Below are 19,093 nucleotides of genomic sequence, written 5' to 3' on the forward strand. Positions count from 1 at the left end.
CAGGAAGACCTTAGCTCATTTACCATGCTTTTCGCAGAGAGACCACATATATTTTAACCTAGTCAGCAGTAAACTAATGCAGTGTCAGCACTAAATGAATGCAGCCATAGATTCTAGTCAGTTCAGTGTGTAAGCAGAGAAGGCTCGCAGCTGACTGTGCAGACCTGAGTAGACATACCCTTAAGGTGGCCTTTCTGAAGGAAACAAAAATGCATAGCAGAAAACTGTTATTCCCTTATTTCAATCCAAGTCTGGGCTGGGAACTTAGATCCACTTAGTCCTTGGTGCACTTGGAACAGTTTAGGAAGTTAGGATTTAAATGACTTGCAGCAGAAAGTCTGATATTTCCTCACCTCTCTCCATACAACAGCTGTGGACATTTCACATTTCTACAAAACAAAATCATGTGAATGGTCTACACTAATCTTGCAACAATTAGTCAAGATTTAGTCCCAGTATATCAAAGTATTTCCATTCAGAAATACCAGAGACCAACAATGAGACCACTAGAAGAGTTTGGGCCATGCTTTTCCTTTTTCAAGGGAATTACATAACAAAGATTAAGGTGCATCTGCCAAGAAAACCTAAACTTTTCTGTTGTGCAGTGCTGTTTCAGACTATCTGGCACAGTAGTAATAATTAAATTGTCCAGATGCATGGATGCACAGGTAGTACACATGAAAGGAAAAATAAACCCTGCAAGAAGCAGCAGACAGAATATATGAAAGCATTATATCAAGCAGCTCACATGCTACCCAGGAAACTAGTTGTACCACTATCAACTTTTTAAAGCTCTCCTTTATTAATCAGACTAGCCACATAAAGCTGTGAGACCTTAAGCAGGGAAGAGAAGCTGTCTTTCATTTAAAACAAGCAGCATACAGTATTGATGCTCAACTCTCAGCATCAAAAAAGGTGGTTTAGTTTAGTTGCTGTTTTGTTTGTTTTTTTTTAATATGATTTATTCATTTCCTAAGAAGATTAATATTTCTGAAGGAAATTTAGAGGCTGATTTATCAATAGAATATCTTAGCGTCCCAAGCATACTATCGTAATACGTCAGTACATGCTGACAGTAACACAAGTCTTAGACATAATGCACACAATATTGAAATGAGACAAACTCATGCAGGGCAGTGTTTCTCAACCCTCTTCAGTTGAACAAGCATTAAATGTTGCCAAGCCCTTGTATTTTTTAATTTTCACGCAAACTTTTCACTTAGGTACATTGGCACAATACATGTGACTATCAGAAATGACCTGATCTTTAACTACTCTATTATTTAAAGAATAATAGAGCATATTTTGCCTTTAACTAACAACATGTAACGTCTATTACTTCCCACAACCCAAATGATTCTTGCAAGATCACCAAGAGACTGCACTGGGGGAAGTTAAAAGGTCACCACTTGGGTGCATTAGAAAGTAGCTACCTAGAGCATATAAAACACATCCCCCTGAAATAGTCTTATCCATTTAATCAACCAAAAAGCACAAAAAAAGAAATGACTTATTCTCACCAAACTTTTTCACCACCCTGTAGTTATTTTACTGTGTTTGAACTTTACCTCCTCAAGCTAATATACTTCTCTTTCTTCTTTTAAAGACACTTCTAATCTTTCATTCAGCAGCAGACAATTGTCAAATAATAGAATAACAAGCTTGAAAAGAGCAAGAACTAAAAGCCTTCCCAGCAACTTACAATCACATAGAAAAACCAGTCATCTTGTAACAAAAGACATCACATACATTCATCCAAAATATCAGCAAGTGAATTTAACAAGAAGTCAGTCCTATTGATTGTCCCCATTTACCTGTTGTGGAAGTTCACTGATTAGGTACTGAGCAAATTTTTGCAATTGGTCTCTTTGTAGCCGAGACAAGGACTCAGAAACAGGTGCTCGTAAACATACCGCAGATGCCTGGATAAAGAAGAGGATATATAAATTGCCATCTACAGATCAGGCATAATGAAGTGCCCATTAACTGGACAAAGTGTCATGAACAGTGGCTATGCTGATGCATATCATGCTTGGTCTTTTCACATCATTAAATAGAGCACTGCCGGTAAGATGCAAAGAAGCTGTCTATGTTTTAGCAAAACTGTTTTTAAGAGTATCTTGTCAAAGAAACTGCCTTAGCAGCTGTGCTTAAGATCTGTTGTTTCTAGCAATTGCACAAATACTGGCAGGGATTTTGCAAACAGACCTCTAAAATGGGACATAATTCTTCAAGCCTCTGGCAAAGCAACCAGCTCTGTGGGGGGCCATGTCACAGACTCCTTTATCTCACTACAGATTTTTTTTTCTCCTTAAAACCAGCCCCTTCCCATATCTTCAAATAACAAATCATAAAATAAATATCAGTTCAACTTTGTTCACTACATGGAATAAGAAGTACCAAATGGAATCCAACTAAAATTTAACCTGGAAGCAGGAAAATGCACTTTGATAATAAGGATGCTTCTGATATCAATTTATCAGCAACAATATCCCTTGGCTTGTAATCTGCTACTCAGCAGCTAATACACACAAATTTGAAAATGCTTTCGCTGTTACCTTTCAGGTAGAGGAAAGGACTAGGCGGAAAGTGGTCATTTTTATCTTACACAGGGTTCAAATTTTGAGAGTAAATGCTGTTACTGAAAATTCTGAGTTTCAATATCCACTTTTAAAAATGAAGCTATCTTGAAGCAGAACTTTTTTTTTTTTTTTTTTTCAACTTTCCTGCCTTAAGTACAAAAAGTAAATTGATCTTCCAGTGATTACACCTAGGGATGAATTTAAGCCTATTACAATTGCTCACTGTGAATTGTTATCAAGCTTCATCAGGTTATTAGCACTCATTTAAAAACACTAGAGTTGATCATAACCATGTTAGCTATAAAATATTCTGAAACAGCAGAAAACCTTCAGTTTATTTCAGTCATCCACACTTTATCCTCCCTTAAAATAAATTTCTCATTGCATCATAAAGACTGAAGAAATAAACAGCTAGCTAAGTCTGAACTCCCAGCTTGTATATTGCATGTTGATTGTACCTCTTTTCACCTGAAATCTTTGGAACAAGAAATACCTACTTTCTCCTTTATACAAGGCCATGCAGAATGCTAGCAGTCAAGTAAAATTATTAACATATTGAATGTTTGAAATCTAAAGGTCAAAAATGACACTTGTCTGTCTCAGTATGAGTCAAAATGAAAATGAATGGGTGAACATAAAGGCCAGCAAGGATCAAAATTACTTTCCTTCTGCACTGTCAGTGATCCTACAACCAAGACTTTTAATAAAAGATGAACCATTGATAATCTTCCACTCCTTGCAGAACTGAGAAAGAATGAATAACTTTAGCATTTATACAAGTAACAGGAAGGGCCCAAAACCAACTTATCTACTCTGAGCAATTTGCACATTATCAAAGGACATTCTGCAGCTTACAGTTTCAGTCAACTCACACTGCAGGCTGCAACTATGAGTGCACAATCTGTAACGCAAAGGAGTGCCAAGAACAATTTCCCTAAATAGTGCTCATGTTGCATAAAATTGTAATGACAAGAGACTCAGAGAAGAGGATGCTGGGGGAAAGCAGAAGTGTATTTAAAGGCCTACGTTGTGTATCCGGAAGAGACAGAGCGCCACGACGTGAGCACACCACTTGGCCCCAGCACCACAGGTACAACTGCACGATGTGATCCTGCATCGGTCAAACATCACTGCCACGTTGTATGCACCTTTGGGAGACATCATCTGCGGGGGTACCACAGTGGCACTCAGATGGAAACCTGTTAAAATTCAAAAGTCCAAAGTTACTATTGTGATGCCTGGGAGACAGATTCAGATAGCATAAAAATTAAACTATGTGCCATTTAAACAGCAAAATAATATGTCTAGCAACAACACCTACACTGGGATGGGCATCAGTTTAGAGTCTCTAGCACTTCTTTCTTCCCAATAAATAATGGTACAGTATTAGCAAAGACACTGTAAAAGGTTAAAAGAAACCAAACAGATTTTAATATATTCATTCACACTTTACACAGAAAAGCAGGACTGGATAGAGTCACTGCTGAAAAGCGTGGCTTTTTGATCACAGGGTCATAGTTAGGCTATACATACTTCAGGCATGACCTCTGTGTTAATTAACTGCAGCAACAGTGCAGAACAGGTTAGGTGACTTCTTGAGCATTACTTCCAACTCTGCCAATTTTCACAATTTTGTAGGGCACTAAAGAAGGCAGCACTTGTGCTTCAACACTTACTATTAACTTGTGCCTTCAAAAGTTACTAATTTCTCTTAAATCACATACCTACTTACACTGTTGCAAAAATCCTATTTTTGTAAACCAGGTACTCAGAAAACAAAAAAAAAATCCTACTTGTTTAAACTAAAATAGATGGAAAAGAAGAAAAAATTCAAAAACAACACTTAAAAGAATCCAGCCCCACTACTCAGAGAAAAAATACATAAATTATAAATCTAATTTCAGGCAGAATAACAAAACACTTCAACAAGACTTGGCTTTATGTAATCTCATATGCCATGCATCCCAGTTGTACATGCAATGAGTCTTCCTCTACAGCCAAGGGTTGTCCAAAGGCACACACATTACAAGCAGGAAAAGGCCATCAGAAACATGAATCTTCTGTTTGTCTTTAAGGTTCCAATCACCAGTAAATCATCTTCTACAGCAACGAGTGTCAGCCTCAGACCCTGTTTGCCAGTCTCAAATTCAGTTTTAAAGCAGTAACAGAAAACACAAAAGGTATCAACGTCATAACCAAAATTCAGTCCAACAATTACCTTAAGTGAAAAAATACAGCTTGTGATAGACGACTAAAAATTTCCCCCTCATCAGCACAGGCAAACATATTACAAATTCACACTACTAAGCTTTTATTATGATACTGTGATGTTATAAAGATGGCTTTTGGAGTGCACATGACCTACTAAATTCCATCTTAAACAATGTGCAGTATTCCTTCCTCAAACTACAATCCCATGCCAGTGCAAACTTACCTTACTTAACCTTTCTATTTTTCCTGCTCACCAGAATTCAAATCCTCTTCCTGATGCGGGTGATTATTTTGATTAGTACACATAATGCCCCCCGAGTTCTTTGGCCATTTTAGCAATTGGAACAGAATCAAAACAAAAGAAGGCATTCACCACAAAATTGCTGTGCAGCTTATTACTACCTACAGTTTTAATCTATATTCCACACTTGGATAACATAACTGAAACAGTTCGGCTAGTCCTTCTAGTATGTTGGAAGCACCTCAGACTAATGCCAACATGCCCTAATTTTCACAAAAATAAATTAAGCACTTCACAAACTGCAAGTGTGGCAATTCTATAGCACTGAGAAAAACAAGTATTCTAAAGGTGCTAGAGAAGAACAGGTCACAGCTATGCACTCTTTTCAAGCTCCTACCATGAACATTTTATTTGCATATGAAGACAGCTAACTCATCAAATGCAAAGGGGGAAGAACTGCTACAAAGAAAAAAAAAAAACCTTAAGGGCTTCAGCATGACATCACAGCTTCAATACAATTTGTAGCTGGATGAACGTCTGCCCCTGAAACTGCTAATTCAAGCAGACCTGCCTTGATTCTTTTGCCCTGCCAACCTTGCTGTAATGAACAACCACATGTGGAATGGCACAGGAAACCACACAAGGGAAAATACCTGGGATCTATGAATGACTACCACAAATACCAGGACAAATACCACAATTCAGTTCTCACTGCACAGCTAATCAAAGTCTGAACCTGCAAAGACAGAGAAGGTGACAGTAAGGGGGACCATTCTGGACCTCTTAGCCCAGTGCTAAATGAAACGGTCATCAAAGAGCACTCATTTACAGCCTAGCTGCAACTATTTTCTCACTGGCTGACCACAGCCCTAATCTACCTGCTTGAACGTGTGGACAAGAGCCGTGCCTACTGCACATCTGAGTGATTCAGGTACCTCATGGGGATCACAGGAGCGTTCTTCCCTTACATCCACCCCCTGCTCTCACTACCTGATAACAGCCTATCTGCTTCTCACAAAGCAGTACATTACAAAAAAAACCACTTACATGCATCAGCAGTATTAAGTTTGCCACTGTATGCAGTGTACCAAAAAAACTAAGATGTACGTATTCTATTCTTGGCAAGCTCCACTCCCACGAGGCCTCAAGAATGGGCTGCAAACCAGAAGAATTGCTCTGTCAGGACCCTCACTCCACATGCCACCATTTTTCTTAAATGCTCTGTGCAGACCTAGTTTAGTGATTCTGTGAAAATATTCAGGCTTTCTACACAGAGAGAGTGATCTTCTCACAAGCACCAGATTTACTTCTTACACACAGAACAAATTTGTCAAGCAGCCAGTAGCAATGCTTCAGAGGATGTTTGGCGCACGAACACTACCAGGAGCAATCTACATCATGCAGTGGTAGCACTACATTGTCCAGTGTGATACTCAATTAATACATGTGGTTTTATCGAACAGAAAATCAGGGAGTAAGCAACTGCTGCATGGATTGGGTCTCACAAAACAGAGATGTTTTGTTTTTTGGTCCACAAGCCATCATTCTCACTACTCTGCCCCTAAGCCTTAATCTTTCAGGAAAAACATCCAAAAGAAATGTATGCTTCCCACTGGATATAACCCAGTTTTCAGAATTTTAGGATAACCATGATGGCTATGTCAATGTCTCCTGCACTTATATTTATTTTTAAAATGAAAATCATTTATTGACAAATTTGAAGTTTGTTTTTCTGGGTTCTATTAGTCCTCGTGATTTCAGGTGGAAACGCACAAATTTGAAACACTCCAAGCCACTCAGTAAGCAATTAGAATTGATCAGTTTAAGCCATCTATGAATTAACCCCACCCTCCTAAGAATACTACTTGTAATACAGTTTCCAGGATTTCTTTGCTGATATTTGATTGTTCTGATGCCTCTATAAAAATGGTAGCAAACATGCTCTATTATTCTGCATGGAATTTAATAACTTTTCCTCCAGGTTTCTTAGGACTAACAGAAATTGAAAAACAATAGCTGAACAAAGACCTTTAGATAGGAACTAATGCAAGGCAATTCTGGATTTTTTTTTCTTTTTAAACCAAGTTAGAGGAAACCTTAAGAAGCAGAGACTTGATGACTCTGCTTGAGATGTAAGAATCAAGATTAAATCTACTGCTGTCTTCCTCATTAACAAGAATGAAATAGAAAGTAAATCCCTGAAATTAGCAACTACAACATACCTACTTGTGAACATCAATAACTTCTTCAGGTGCAAGGAGGCAGGCAGATGACTGCTACAAAAAGAATGTGGGAGAGAAGGCCTACAAAAGCCCATTATTTGTGTATATACAGTACAACACTCTGAAGAAGCAGGTTTGTGGAATGTAGTGAAGAAGTGCTATTGTCCAGAAATTATGGATGTGGATTTGCATGTGGGCAAGATGACCACAATTACTCATTTGCCTTGGAAGAGGAAAAATATAAGCCTTATAACAGACAGCCCTGCAAAGAAATGGGACAGAAGAGCACAAAAGCACTGTTCAACCTTTGTCCTGTCACAATATCACACTACACTGCTCACTCTTCCTCAAAATTAAATATGCTCTCAAAAAGTTGCTTCATTTCTTACATTTATTTTCACGTTTGTCAATACATGAAACTTGAAACTGCAGCCACACACTTTAAAATCATTAACAGCAATGAACTGAACTTACATCCACCCACTGCCCTTCTTCTGGGCTGCTATTCATGGGAAAAAAAAAAAAAATCTTTCCACTAGATAAATGTTTCTCTGCTAAGGAGGAAACAACATTACTGTTTAAACAAAGTTCCTTCCTTCCCTTCCAAACACAAAATCCTTTGTCAAGAAGCCCAGTTGCTGTACGTGTACTGGAGAAGTTTCTCCCTGGTGTTGTACACCACCTCCTCTTCCTTCCCTCCTCCCCTAAGCATAGGTTTTGAACTAACACCCCCAGACTTTGTTAATTTACATTTTTCCACACCTCCCTGTCTTTTTAATTTATTACTGAAACAAGTTTTGACAACAGTGTAAGCACAGTGTATTAAATTTTTTATGTTCTTTTCCACTGTTAAAGTTGCAAGAACTATTGAATTTCAGCAAGTTTCATTTTAACTCATTTTCTTCTCTCTCAAATGTTTTCCTGCCTGAATTTCAGCCTTAGAGGTCTCTTACAGCATCACAATCCTGACATTAGCAGATTACGTATGCACTCAAAATTCAGTTCTAGCTTGATTTTGTTGATGACCCTAAATTATTGCCTGGTCTCACTAACAACTCAATATACCTTATCTATGAGGAAGCACTTCTATTTCCAATAATTCCTACTATTATCATTACAGCAGATAACAGTCTAGATAAAACCGTTCTGCACCCTTTACCTCATATTCAGAAAATAGTTTATAAATGTCTTTCAATTTACATGACCGTCTTCTCCCTCAACATTCACAGCATGAGTTCCTTTTCTATTCCTTACTAAATTTATTCATTCAGTTGATCACCAACAGTTAGGCATTGCCAGTATCAGAGACTGAACAGGCTCATAGAACTCCCCATCCCTCAGCTCACAAAAATATAGGGACTTCCTTCCTTAATGTCATATATCCATTTATATCATCATAGTTCCCACGTGCTGATCAATAAACTAATTCTGAAGTTTATACTTGCAGAAAAAAATAATGTCTGCATTGAATTGATGTGATCCACCTTGACACACACCAGTGTCTTTATTTCACACAATTCCTTTCTATCTAACAGCTGTCACTGGAAAAGATAACTCAATATTTTTCCTTACTTAAAACAATTTCATGAAAAATCCAGAGTCCAGTTTCTTTAAGATCAGTTTTCAAAACCATAAAATGTTAAAATAACAAGGTAAGTGAGGATGAAACTCACTGTCTAGCAACAGAAATTTCCTTCTGCCTTAATACTACCAAAGTACCCGTATTATAAATATAACTATTTTGCTATAAGGATAACATTTAAGCCTGTAAACTTCATCTCTGCCATAAAAACACTTTAGGTGAGGCATTAATTGGATCAGTCCAATAGAAAGCCAATTTCTCTTTATTAATGAGGAGTTTAAGCATTATGGAGACAAAAGCATTCTATAAAGTTTTCCAAAATGTTGAGACAGAGTAAGGGTCTAATTTGCAGAACTAATCTGGCTTTTCACTCAATTTCACAGCTGAGCTGACAAAGGCTGAAATAAACACAACATTTAGCTTAAGACATTACACAAAACACGCATAACATGGAGTTTAATCTAGGATACAGAAAAACTAGTTTTAAGACATAGTTTCGGGAAGTTAAATGAAATCTAGAGACATGGAGCTGCAGAGTTCTTACCTATCTGGAGAGGGTCTTTGACTGCCCTCACTCGGAACAGCTGCTCCCCTCTCTGGAACTCATCTGCACTGCCATTAGCCAAACAAGAATATAGTCTGTAAGTGAAAAACATAATAAATCAAGATGAGAAGTTTCTGAGAAACTTCACATCGTTATCATCTGAAATACAAAATCACTTACAACCTAAAATCACTTACATTCCAACATCAGCATGTCACAGTAAGACCTCCTTGTACTTCTAGTCCAGTTGCTCACATGGTCATGTGAGATTTTTTACATCTGTGCTCATCAGACTAACGAGCATGTACGACCAACAGCTGAAGTGCTCTGTTCCATCACAGGTGATCTTTATAACTGTATCAGCACTTCTAACACAAACTCTCCAACCCAATACTAAAATGTTAGATGAAAACATTTAAGAATTGTCAGGATGATTATTTCCAAAAGACTATAAATACCACTACTATCCTACAAAATTCCAGATGCATGGTTGCATTGGTAGGCAACCTACAGAAAAAAAGCTTCAGACAAAAAACATTTGTAGAAGATCTAACAGCACTGAGGTTCTGATTATGCACTCAATCAATTAATGGGGAAACATACAAAATAGTTATTTCCCTGGCTGTATCTACTCTGAGTACTCAGCAAATTCTGATTCTCCTACTTACACAAAAAATTTGCAAAGTATTCTGAGCGCGCCCTCCCCAATAATTTCAGAGCTCAGCTAAGTTCTGATGGAAGCAACAGATTCAAACTGGACAGAACTCTACATAAGATTTATGAAAGGATAAAAGTCTACAAATAGGTTACATAGTCAAGCAAACTAAGGCAAGCATTTATCCTGTTCCAGTTACACACAGAACCTGCACAGAGGTTCTTCCTGGGATGCAAGCAGGGCAGCTGAACCCATAATAAGAATCCATACATCTCCTACAGTAACCCATCCATATATTACAAAGTCCACATACCAACAGCAGGAGCAGCCAATATACAGGACATTACATGGGCAGTGATTGTTCTCTTGTGAACAGAACTTTCCTTTAAGCATCAATGAGCAGAAATAGTAAGCATTACCTAATATCTTCCTCATTTTCAGGGAAACTCCAGAAGGCAATCCGAAGCTGTAGTTGCTCAGGAACTGGAGGATAAACTTTTTCCACGACCTCAAATGGAATGTGAAATGCAACCTGTTTTGCAGACAGTTCCACCAATGGGATCACCAGCCCATCTGGCAAGACAAGAAATAAAATGCAATTAGCCACTGAGGGAACTAAACAGAGGAGAGGCAAATGGCATTAGAGCAGAGAGCACTTCCCCACCTAACTCATCAAATTCAAAGACCTATTTTGATACTACAGTGAAAGTCAGCACAGAAATTTTCTATAAAATTGACTACTTGCCAACTTTACGTTTGTTTTCAGCCCCACACATTCATTAGGCAGCATTCCCTTCTCACAGATCAGCAGTCTTTTACTGTCTTTTACAGGATTATTTCTCCATCACCAGTGATTTTTATTCTACATTATAGATGGAGCTTATCTTTTACTGTGCTATACTCCCATCCACAAATGTGAGAGCGCAGATTGTAAAATGTACAGTGATGGTTAAGTGAGTAATCCCTTTCTTTACTACAAGCTGATACACAAGATTTTAGGGGAAAGTCATCTTATTTCCCCTTCTGACAGCCAGCATAGCTAAGTAAAGAAAATTACTATTGTTAATTAGTGCAGCAGTCAGCTTAAATGTCACTGCTGTTACTACTAGTAGATACCATAGAAAGTGCAAACCGAGGTACATTAGTACTCAAAATTGCTCTGATCAATGAAAGGAACAGTATTTCTTGGGGTTTTTTACTGCAGTTTTTGTAGAGGCACTTTATCCAAGTCTTTCATTACACAACATTAAAAAAAAAAAAAAGAAATAATACTTAAGTAATCTCTACCCTTAAAGGTACAATATCTGAAAAAGACTTTAGTGTGAGATGAAACACCTGTGCATTTTTAAAGAGAATGCAAGCAGATAGTATTTCTTCTCACAACTATGTGGTGTGGGGTAGGAAGGTCAGACAGAAATAGCAAAGCCACACTGGGTTGACAGAAAAGCAGCAAAGGCAAAAGCAATCCATTATTCCATTAGTATGTCTTATTATTACATATATTTTTCTTTACAGTTGCAATGGACTAGGACTCCTACAATCAATTACCAAAATTCAACAGTACTAGCAGAGCAGCAGTAGTAGGATCACTGCAATTACCCTCCACCTACTTCATTACACAGCACAGCTGTTCTCCTTCAAGCCTAACCAAACTAGCTCAAGAAAAACCCTATGACACAAATCCACCAAAAGTATATCAAAGTCAGCCCTACTTGAGAAGCCTTTTGGATTCACTCTGTTAGGAAGGCTCCAGTGCACTCATTCTGAGATTTTACCAGATTTGCAGTGAACTAAGGTAACTGATTGACTTCGTATTGAACTCAGTTTCATCAGCTGTACTGCGTTAATAGTAGCCTGCAGGAGCCAGCAGCCAATTAACTGGAACAGCTGTCTTCAGCACGCACTCAGCACATAACTTAGATATTCTCAGAGTAAGGTGAAAGTGGTAACATCTGAAGTGGAAAAAATAATCTAAAAAGCAATAATCTTATCTATAAAACAATGGATTTCTCTAAAATGTTTAATTTTCTAGATGGAAAAAGAGCCGTGGAAAAGAAATGGTAGAAGATAACTGAGAAGTAGAAATTATTCGGATGATATTTAAAGGATGAATGAATTCATAGTAGCCAAGCTGCTATGTAACGTAAACACTAAAATTAAGAAGTTAAACTGCCTTAAATTTCAAGGGTGGTGTGCCATGTGCAGCCACAGTGACAGAGACACTAAACCTGCATGGGATTCAGAACAGAAGGACTTCCCCATTAGGCCTTCTGTACATTCAGTTGGACACCCTGAGTTAAGTGCTTAAATTAGACAATATTTTTCTTTGAATACTAAACAAAGAGATCCTCTCCAAAAGTTTCTCTCTAGATATACAAATCCACTACTGGGGGATTTATACCTGCTTACATCAAAAGGTATTATCAGTGAAACACATGAAAGGTACTCCCAGATACTACAAAATACACTTTGAGAAAAAACAAAAAGGAAAAGTGCTAATAGAGAAAAGGAAAAGACATTGTAGCTCCCACTCTGTGCAAAGATAAAGACAGCAAGGAAGACTGCAAAAAAATAATAATAAAAAAAATACAGCAATAAAATCAAAGATGTAATAGAATATCAATGAATCTGCAAGGTACATTTATCTGAGGGAGAAAATAATTTTAAACTGTGCTTCCGCTTGAGCAGCAGACAAGATAATCCAAAGAGAGCAAAGGAAACTCCTCATGTCTTCCAAGAATAAAATTACAGGCAAAGCATAAGCAACCCCAACATTTCTGACCTACACAAAACCCAAATCCCAGGTCTAGAAGGGAATCTGAGAGATAATCTGATCTGTACACTCTACTAGCAGGCACGACCAAGAACTTCTCAAGCATTCGGAATAAATCGTGTCCCATCCATCTACTGCTATGTGGAACACGCTAACTCCTACATGAGGACCATCCTACCCTTTTTGTTATTGTTTCACGTGAATTGATTTTATTGCAGTTTTACAATAGCTATAACTTTAGCACAGACACAGTTATTCCTGCAGGAACAACAGCAACAACAAGAAACCCAACCCAGCTCCGAAAAGCTAAGGCAAGCTACGCACACAGAAACATGCCTTCACCAGTGGAAGCAAATTCCGTGCCATCAGGGCTTGGAATTGACATGGGTGTGCTACATTTCTTAATCTTTCCTAGCACAGGGTAGGCTGTAGCAAGTTGTAGCCAACAATTGTTCATAAGAACAGATCATGTTCCAATAAATTCTTCAGCACAATAACAGAGTTTACATGATAGACGAAGAGAGAGAGAAGACTCTGCTTGAATAAGCAGCAAAATAGGGGCCAGGAGTTATTAAATGGAACTGAAATAAATCCAGCTGGACCAAACACTGAATATATTTGTTATCTAATGACATTATTCCTATTAGGTTAGTTTCAGTTGACACACGTCCCTAAAAATAAACTATATGCTCAATAGATATGAACAAATACAAATTCAAGGGAACAAATCTCACAGTATGAGATAAGACAGTGCAAAGATAAGATTCATTGTATTTTATATATACATATATACCTTAAGAAAAATAGGTTGATGCTTTTTAGCAGAACAAGTAAACCATACAGTAAGACATCTTAGACTGCACTATCTTTTGAGAGATGTGTCTCCAGCTTTGATTTTATAGCTATCTCTAGTCCACATCTCACATTTCCCCTCACCTCTACCACTGGCCTCAGTCCAAAATGCATCAGAGTGGAACAAAAGTAATACAACTATAGATAGACCAAGGAGATGGGGAATATGAAGTGAAACACTTCTGCTATTAGAAGAGAAAATGAGATCAGTAAAACTAACAAGAAATATGTAGCACGTCATCTTGACCAGTGAAAATGTATGCAGGGGTGTTATAAAGCCTGTTTTACCAATCTCATTTAAAAAATGGTATACACTACGTTACTTTCGGCAGTTTGCCATGTAGAAAGATAAATCTGTCATTGTGGAATGTCACTTAAGCATTTAATTAAAATAAATCAAGCAGAAATATATATCAGTAAGTGCCCCAAACTTAAGGCAGTGACATATTTTCTCCCTAATACCTCTTAAAACCAAAAAGTGCTGTGAGTTCTCAAATATGGAAGAGCCATGCATGGAACTATAATATACTTAAATCAAACCTCTTAAAAATGGTCGTCATCTTGTTGTCTTCTGTACATTTCTGCTGTTGGTTCTGTTTTAATCTCCCTTTATTTACCTTTCCAAAAATTTAATCTCAACGTTGATGTCTTGAAGAAGTATGTATTGGTGCAATACGTTCCTTTCAGTCTCCAACTATCCAACAAACATCAGAAAACTTTACCTTTGTCTTGAATTCTGCTATACAGTAAGAAGAGAGCTTTGACTGCAGAGTCACCCAAGGTGAATATTGCAAAATTAATCATGACTCAATGGGTCAGCAACACACCACCACCCGCTTTTCTGTCACGTTAACATTTGACATAGGCAGATCATAATTCTGTCACAGAATCATAGAATTGCTTATGTTGGAAGGGACGTTAAAGATCATCAAGTACCAACCTCCTGCCATGGGCAAATTGCCATCTACCAGATCAGGCTGCCTAGGGCCGCATCCAAACTGTCCTTTAAGAGTGCCTCCAGAGATGGGGCATCTGATTAATGTTTATAAATACCTAAAGGGAGGTGGGAGGCAAATGGATGAGACCAGGTTCTTCTCAGTGGTGTGTAGCAATAGAACGAGGAGTAATGGCCTAAAACTTGAACAAAGTTCTGTATTAACACGTGGAAGAACTTCTTTACGGAATGGGTAACAGAGTGCTGGAACAGGTTGACCAGATAGGTTGTAGAGCCTCCTTCTACAGAGATATTCAAGACCCGTCTGGATACCTAAATGTGTGACCTATTGCAGTGTATCTGCTTTAGCAAGGGGATTGGACTCTTGAGATCCCTTTCAACCCCTGTGATTCGGTGACCCACAGCTTCTCTGGACAGCCTGCTGTTGTGCCAAAGTTGGAGGAGAGAGGATTCAGGATAGAAGAGTTTAAATAGAACAGCTTGAAAAATTCCCGTCATACAGACTCACAGGCAACCCGAAGGAATAGCTAGAAAGCTGTATCACATAGCAGAAAAAGGATCAGCTAGACCTGTGCCTGGACTATCTAATGAAGAACAGCAGATTAAGGACAAACACACAACAACAACAACAACCACCAACTAACTCACTCGATGTACTCTTTCAGGCTTGCGTGGTGATTCTTACAACTAGAAACTCATTTCTTTCCAAAAAAATCACCACAGTTGTAGATGACCTTTTGCAATCACACAGTTGGTCTCTGTGTAGTTTGTAGTGGGGACATACACACACGTGTGTATTACATTGCTCTGGAACAACTGGAGCAAACTGGTGCTCTCTGGGCAGCTCAGGAGACATACCAAAGACTGAACAGGCACAAAGAACAAACTCTTGCCCCAACAACAATCAGTACAAGAGAAGAAAATCAAACTGGAAGGCCGAGAAGCAAAGCTGTGCTAGTTATCCCATAGCCTAGTCAGACCCCAAGACCGAGCCAAGACACATCAATGTCAGACCCCGACAGGTGAATGGACACAAGCAATGCCCCCCAGCTCTAATCCAACTTGAATACCTACAGATTGATGCAATCTGAAAGGCTGGAGATTCAGTATAATACTCAAATAGCAATTCCCAGCTGCCTCGAATTAGTATTCTTCTGGATTAGATTAATAATTCCGTGTTCCATTTTGTGCCGAGGGGGGAAAAAAAGGCAATTTTTCTTATTTTTCTTGTCAAAAACAAGCAAACCACAGTATCTCTAAAAATAGGAAGTTCTTTCATTCTACAGATTAAGGAAAAAAATGAAAATGCATGTTCTGGCTCCTAAGTTACTTAAGCAGTGTCAGCCATCAGAAAATAAGCAGCTCCTTTACCCTGGAACAGCTTCTCTACCAAGTTAAAATAAAGTTTCAGCAATTTCTTTCTTAGATACCACTCCAAATCAATTCTCTGCAAAACTCCTCAGCATTAACAAAGCAGCTGCAATAACAAACAGAGAACAGCAGATTCTGGAAGAAATTCTTTGGTGGAATTCATCTATGTGAGTTATTCAGATGCTGGAACAGAACAAGAAGGCTGGATAAGAAAATAATACATAGTAAGCGGTAGAGAAAGGATGCTACAAATGCTGCTGCTGATTGTTAATCAAGCTTGCTCAGAAATGATGACCAAAGGGAATGTTCTGATTTGATGTCTCCTTTCATAAACATTTTTGTATTTTTTAAGATGTCCACATAGTCAGACCAGACTACCAAGTGCAGCCAAAATTTTAAAAACATAATGGAATCGGAATTCACAAGACTTTCATTTACCTCTTATTTTCTTCACCAAGAGTTATAAAACTCTCTCTGCTTTTCACTACCATTTTTAGCAGTGAAATTACATTGAGAGTAAATGTGGTAAGGTAGCAAGTACAGAGATACATAAAACCAAGCTGAAAGCAAGAAGAATTCGGGTAAGCCTACATCAGATCTAACCCACAGAATGACATTCTTATATTCAAAACAGTTGAGAAGTGGAATAAGCAACAGAATGTTTTCATTCATGTGTACTGGACAAGACTCACGAGATTCGTAGCTAAAAGCCTTTAAAAATACAAATCCCAGACGGGGAGATTATGGTCCATAATTAGAAACCTCCCACTTAAGAGAAAATCTGATGCAACTATCACCACACAAATTCCATTGCTACCACCACAATAACATTTTAAGAATGGCTGTTTATTACTTTATCCAATGCAAAAAAGCTAATTTTATCACAAGAGGGTGTCCAATTCATCCTCAAAGTCTCAGCTATCTAAAGAAAAAGCCATAGCACACAGTCAAATGTAAGCTCAATCTGGCTTCTGAAAATTGCCCAGTGCTGCAACACCGTTGATATACGTAGCAAAAGTATTTGCTTGCTCAAACAAACCTGTTTGCTCCTGTAATTACACTTCATTTCAAAACCAAACACATACATCTTTTCGCTAAACCTATCTTGACACCATGGCTTCTGTCTCCATAATTAGGAAGCAGAAAAGAGTTTTGCTTTTGTTTTTAAACTCGAACCTTAAAATATACCTACGCACCAAAAGTAATACTTTTGTTTGTTTGCTTTGTACACAAGTCTTACTAGATTTGAAAAATGCAGCACTACATTACAATGCGGATTTGTGGTGAATAAATACTTTGGGGTTTTTCTCAAGTGTCAGTAAATTCAAACACATTGAGTCTTGCAGTTCCTCTTCTGGTCATCAGAATTATAAAAAAAAACAAACAAAAAAAACATTTCTGAGAGATCAACTGCACAGTTGGTTTTTACCACTGTGCAGTACTTTTATTCATTTCTACATGCATACTGAACTAAGAAAACCAGCCGACTTAACTTTGCACATCATCGCAGAAATAACATTGCTGTCATCCTAAGATCAAGCACAGAGTGCAACCCAGAACAATTTTTCTTATGGAAGCCAATCACCTATCACAGGAAGGACTGTAAATACCCAACAGAACACATATTCAACTCCTCCTGGCAGCTGTTTCAATATCTGAGTGAGCTAAAAAGTATTTTATCCTGAGGTTATTGTTTTTCAGGTTACATCTTTCCTGTCACACAGCCAACTCCTCATTATGCTTCCACGGGATTTCAGGAAGCATACAAAAGCCCTCCAACAAGAAAACTGGTGAGGCTTCATAATCCTATCCAATACCTCATAAGAGAACTAGAACTTAAAAGATGCATGATGAGTGTGTAGGGTCCAAGAGTACAAACCCACCAGGAGTTTAAATGAGCAGGAGTATGCAGAAAATCCCATAACCATGTCCCTACTTCCCTTACAGAATTCTTCATTTCTTCCCCTTCTATGTCACCAACAGCAAAACCATCCACTGCTTATAAAGTGGTCATGATCTACCCTCAGAAGAACTTTCCTGTGAGATGCTCTAGTTATCTGTGCCTCTCCTTTTAAAGTTAAAGCAACACTGAAAAGAACAAGCAATCATGCTTCAAGCTGCAATCAAGCTTCAAGCTGCACCAGGGGAGATTTAGGCTGAACATTAGGAAATACTACTTTTCTGAAAGAGTGGTCAGGCACTGGAATGGGCTGCCCAGGGAGGCAGTGGACTCACCGACCCTGGAGGTGTTCGAGGAACATTTGGATTTTGTGTTGAGGGGTATGGTTTAGTGAGAACTATCGGTGATTGGTGGATTGTTGGACTGGATGATCTTGTAGGTCCTTTCCAACCTTGGTGTTTCTGTGATTCTGTGATTCTATGGATAAACGAACACAGCATCTTAGAACAGAGCTGTGCAGAACACGACAGAAGAGTAGGAAAGGATCTACAAAGATCACTGAATCCAACTGCCTGATCACTTCAGGGCTCACCAAAAGTTAAAGCACTTTATTGAGGACATTGCCCATTAGTTAATCATCTTAATGAAAGAGCCACAATTTTATCATTAAGAAATTACAATTTAACTAAGTAATGTAGCGCCAGCATTAGCAGGGGCACTTAGGACTACTGAACAGACCCAAACCAGAAGCCTGAGGCTTTCTGCTTCTTAGAAAATGACACAAGAAACAGCCCTTCACATCAAGAGGCTACAATGTACATTCTAAGGGACTTCAGTCTCAACACGCATTTTAGAAGCAGTTATTTGCTTCTACCCCTCCCAACTTTATCTGTAGTTTCTGTGCCAGCAAGAATACTTTCAGAGGCACAACAGAGGAACACTCTCTTCAGAGCAGTATGACATTAATAAGAAAAATAACCAACCCTGTTGTGTTATTCTCTTTTCACCTCTGGTGAACATGACTGAGGACTTCATTACATCCAAGTAACCACTAGCTGACAAGCAGATAGTCCAATACCTGACCATCCCTGAGGCCTCTTGCACTTAACAGGCTGAAGAAAAGCTGCACGTATGAAAACAACATTTGCTCTCCGAAGGTCAGTTGGCTGAAGAACAGATTAACCTTCTTTCCACCCCAGTTTGTG

General features: G+C 38.3%; 1 protein-coding gene across 3 annotated transcripts in view; it reads right to left on the reverse strand.

The window, feature by feature from the left end:
- ZSWIM8 (zinc finger SWIM-type containing 8) overlaps positions 1 to 19,093 on the reverse strand; it is a 64,655-nt gene that overhangs the window by 30,415 nt on the left and 15,147 nt on the right. For 2 of the 3 annotated variants that reach the window (XM_031603020.2, XM_031603019.2), the window contains exons 2-5: positions 10,457 to 10,610; positions 9,383 to 9,477; positions 3,609 to 3,781; positions 1,815 to 1,922 (exon numbers count right to left, since the gene is read on the reverse strand). In XM_031603020.2, coding sequence (XP_031458880.2) covers positions 1,815 to 1,922; positions 3,609 to 3,781; positions 9,383 to 9,477; positions 10,457 to 10,610 — 530 coding nt within the window. Of the gene's footprint in view, positions 1 to 1,814; positions 1,923 to 3,608; positions 3,782 to 9,382; positions 9,478 to 9,579; positions 9,633 to 10,456; positions 10,611 to 19,093 lie in introns of those variants that run through there. The other variant, XM_031603021.2, reaches the window with a different exon arrangement.

Source organism: Phasianus colchicus, chromosome 8, assembly GCF_987193195.1.
Source record: "Phasianus colchicus chromosome 8, bPhaCol1.hap1.1, whole genome shotgun sequence".
Taxonomy (NCBI): Eukaryota; Metazoa; Chordata; class Aves; order Galliformes; family Phasianidae; genus Phasianus; species Phasianus colchicus.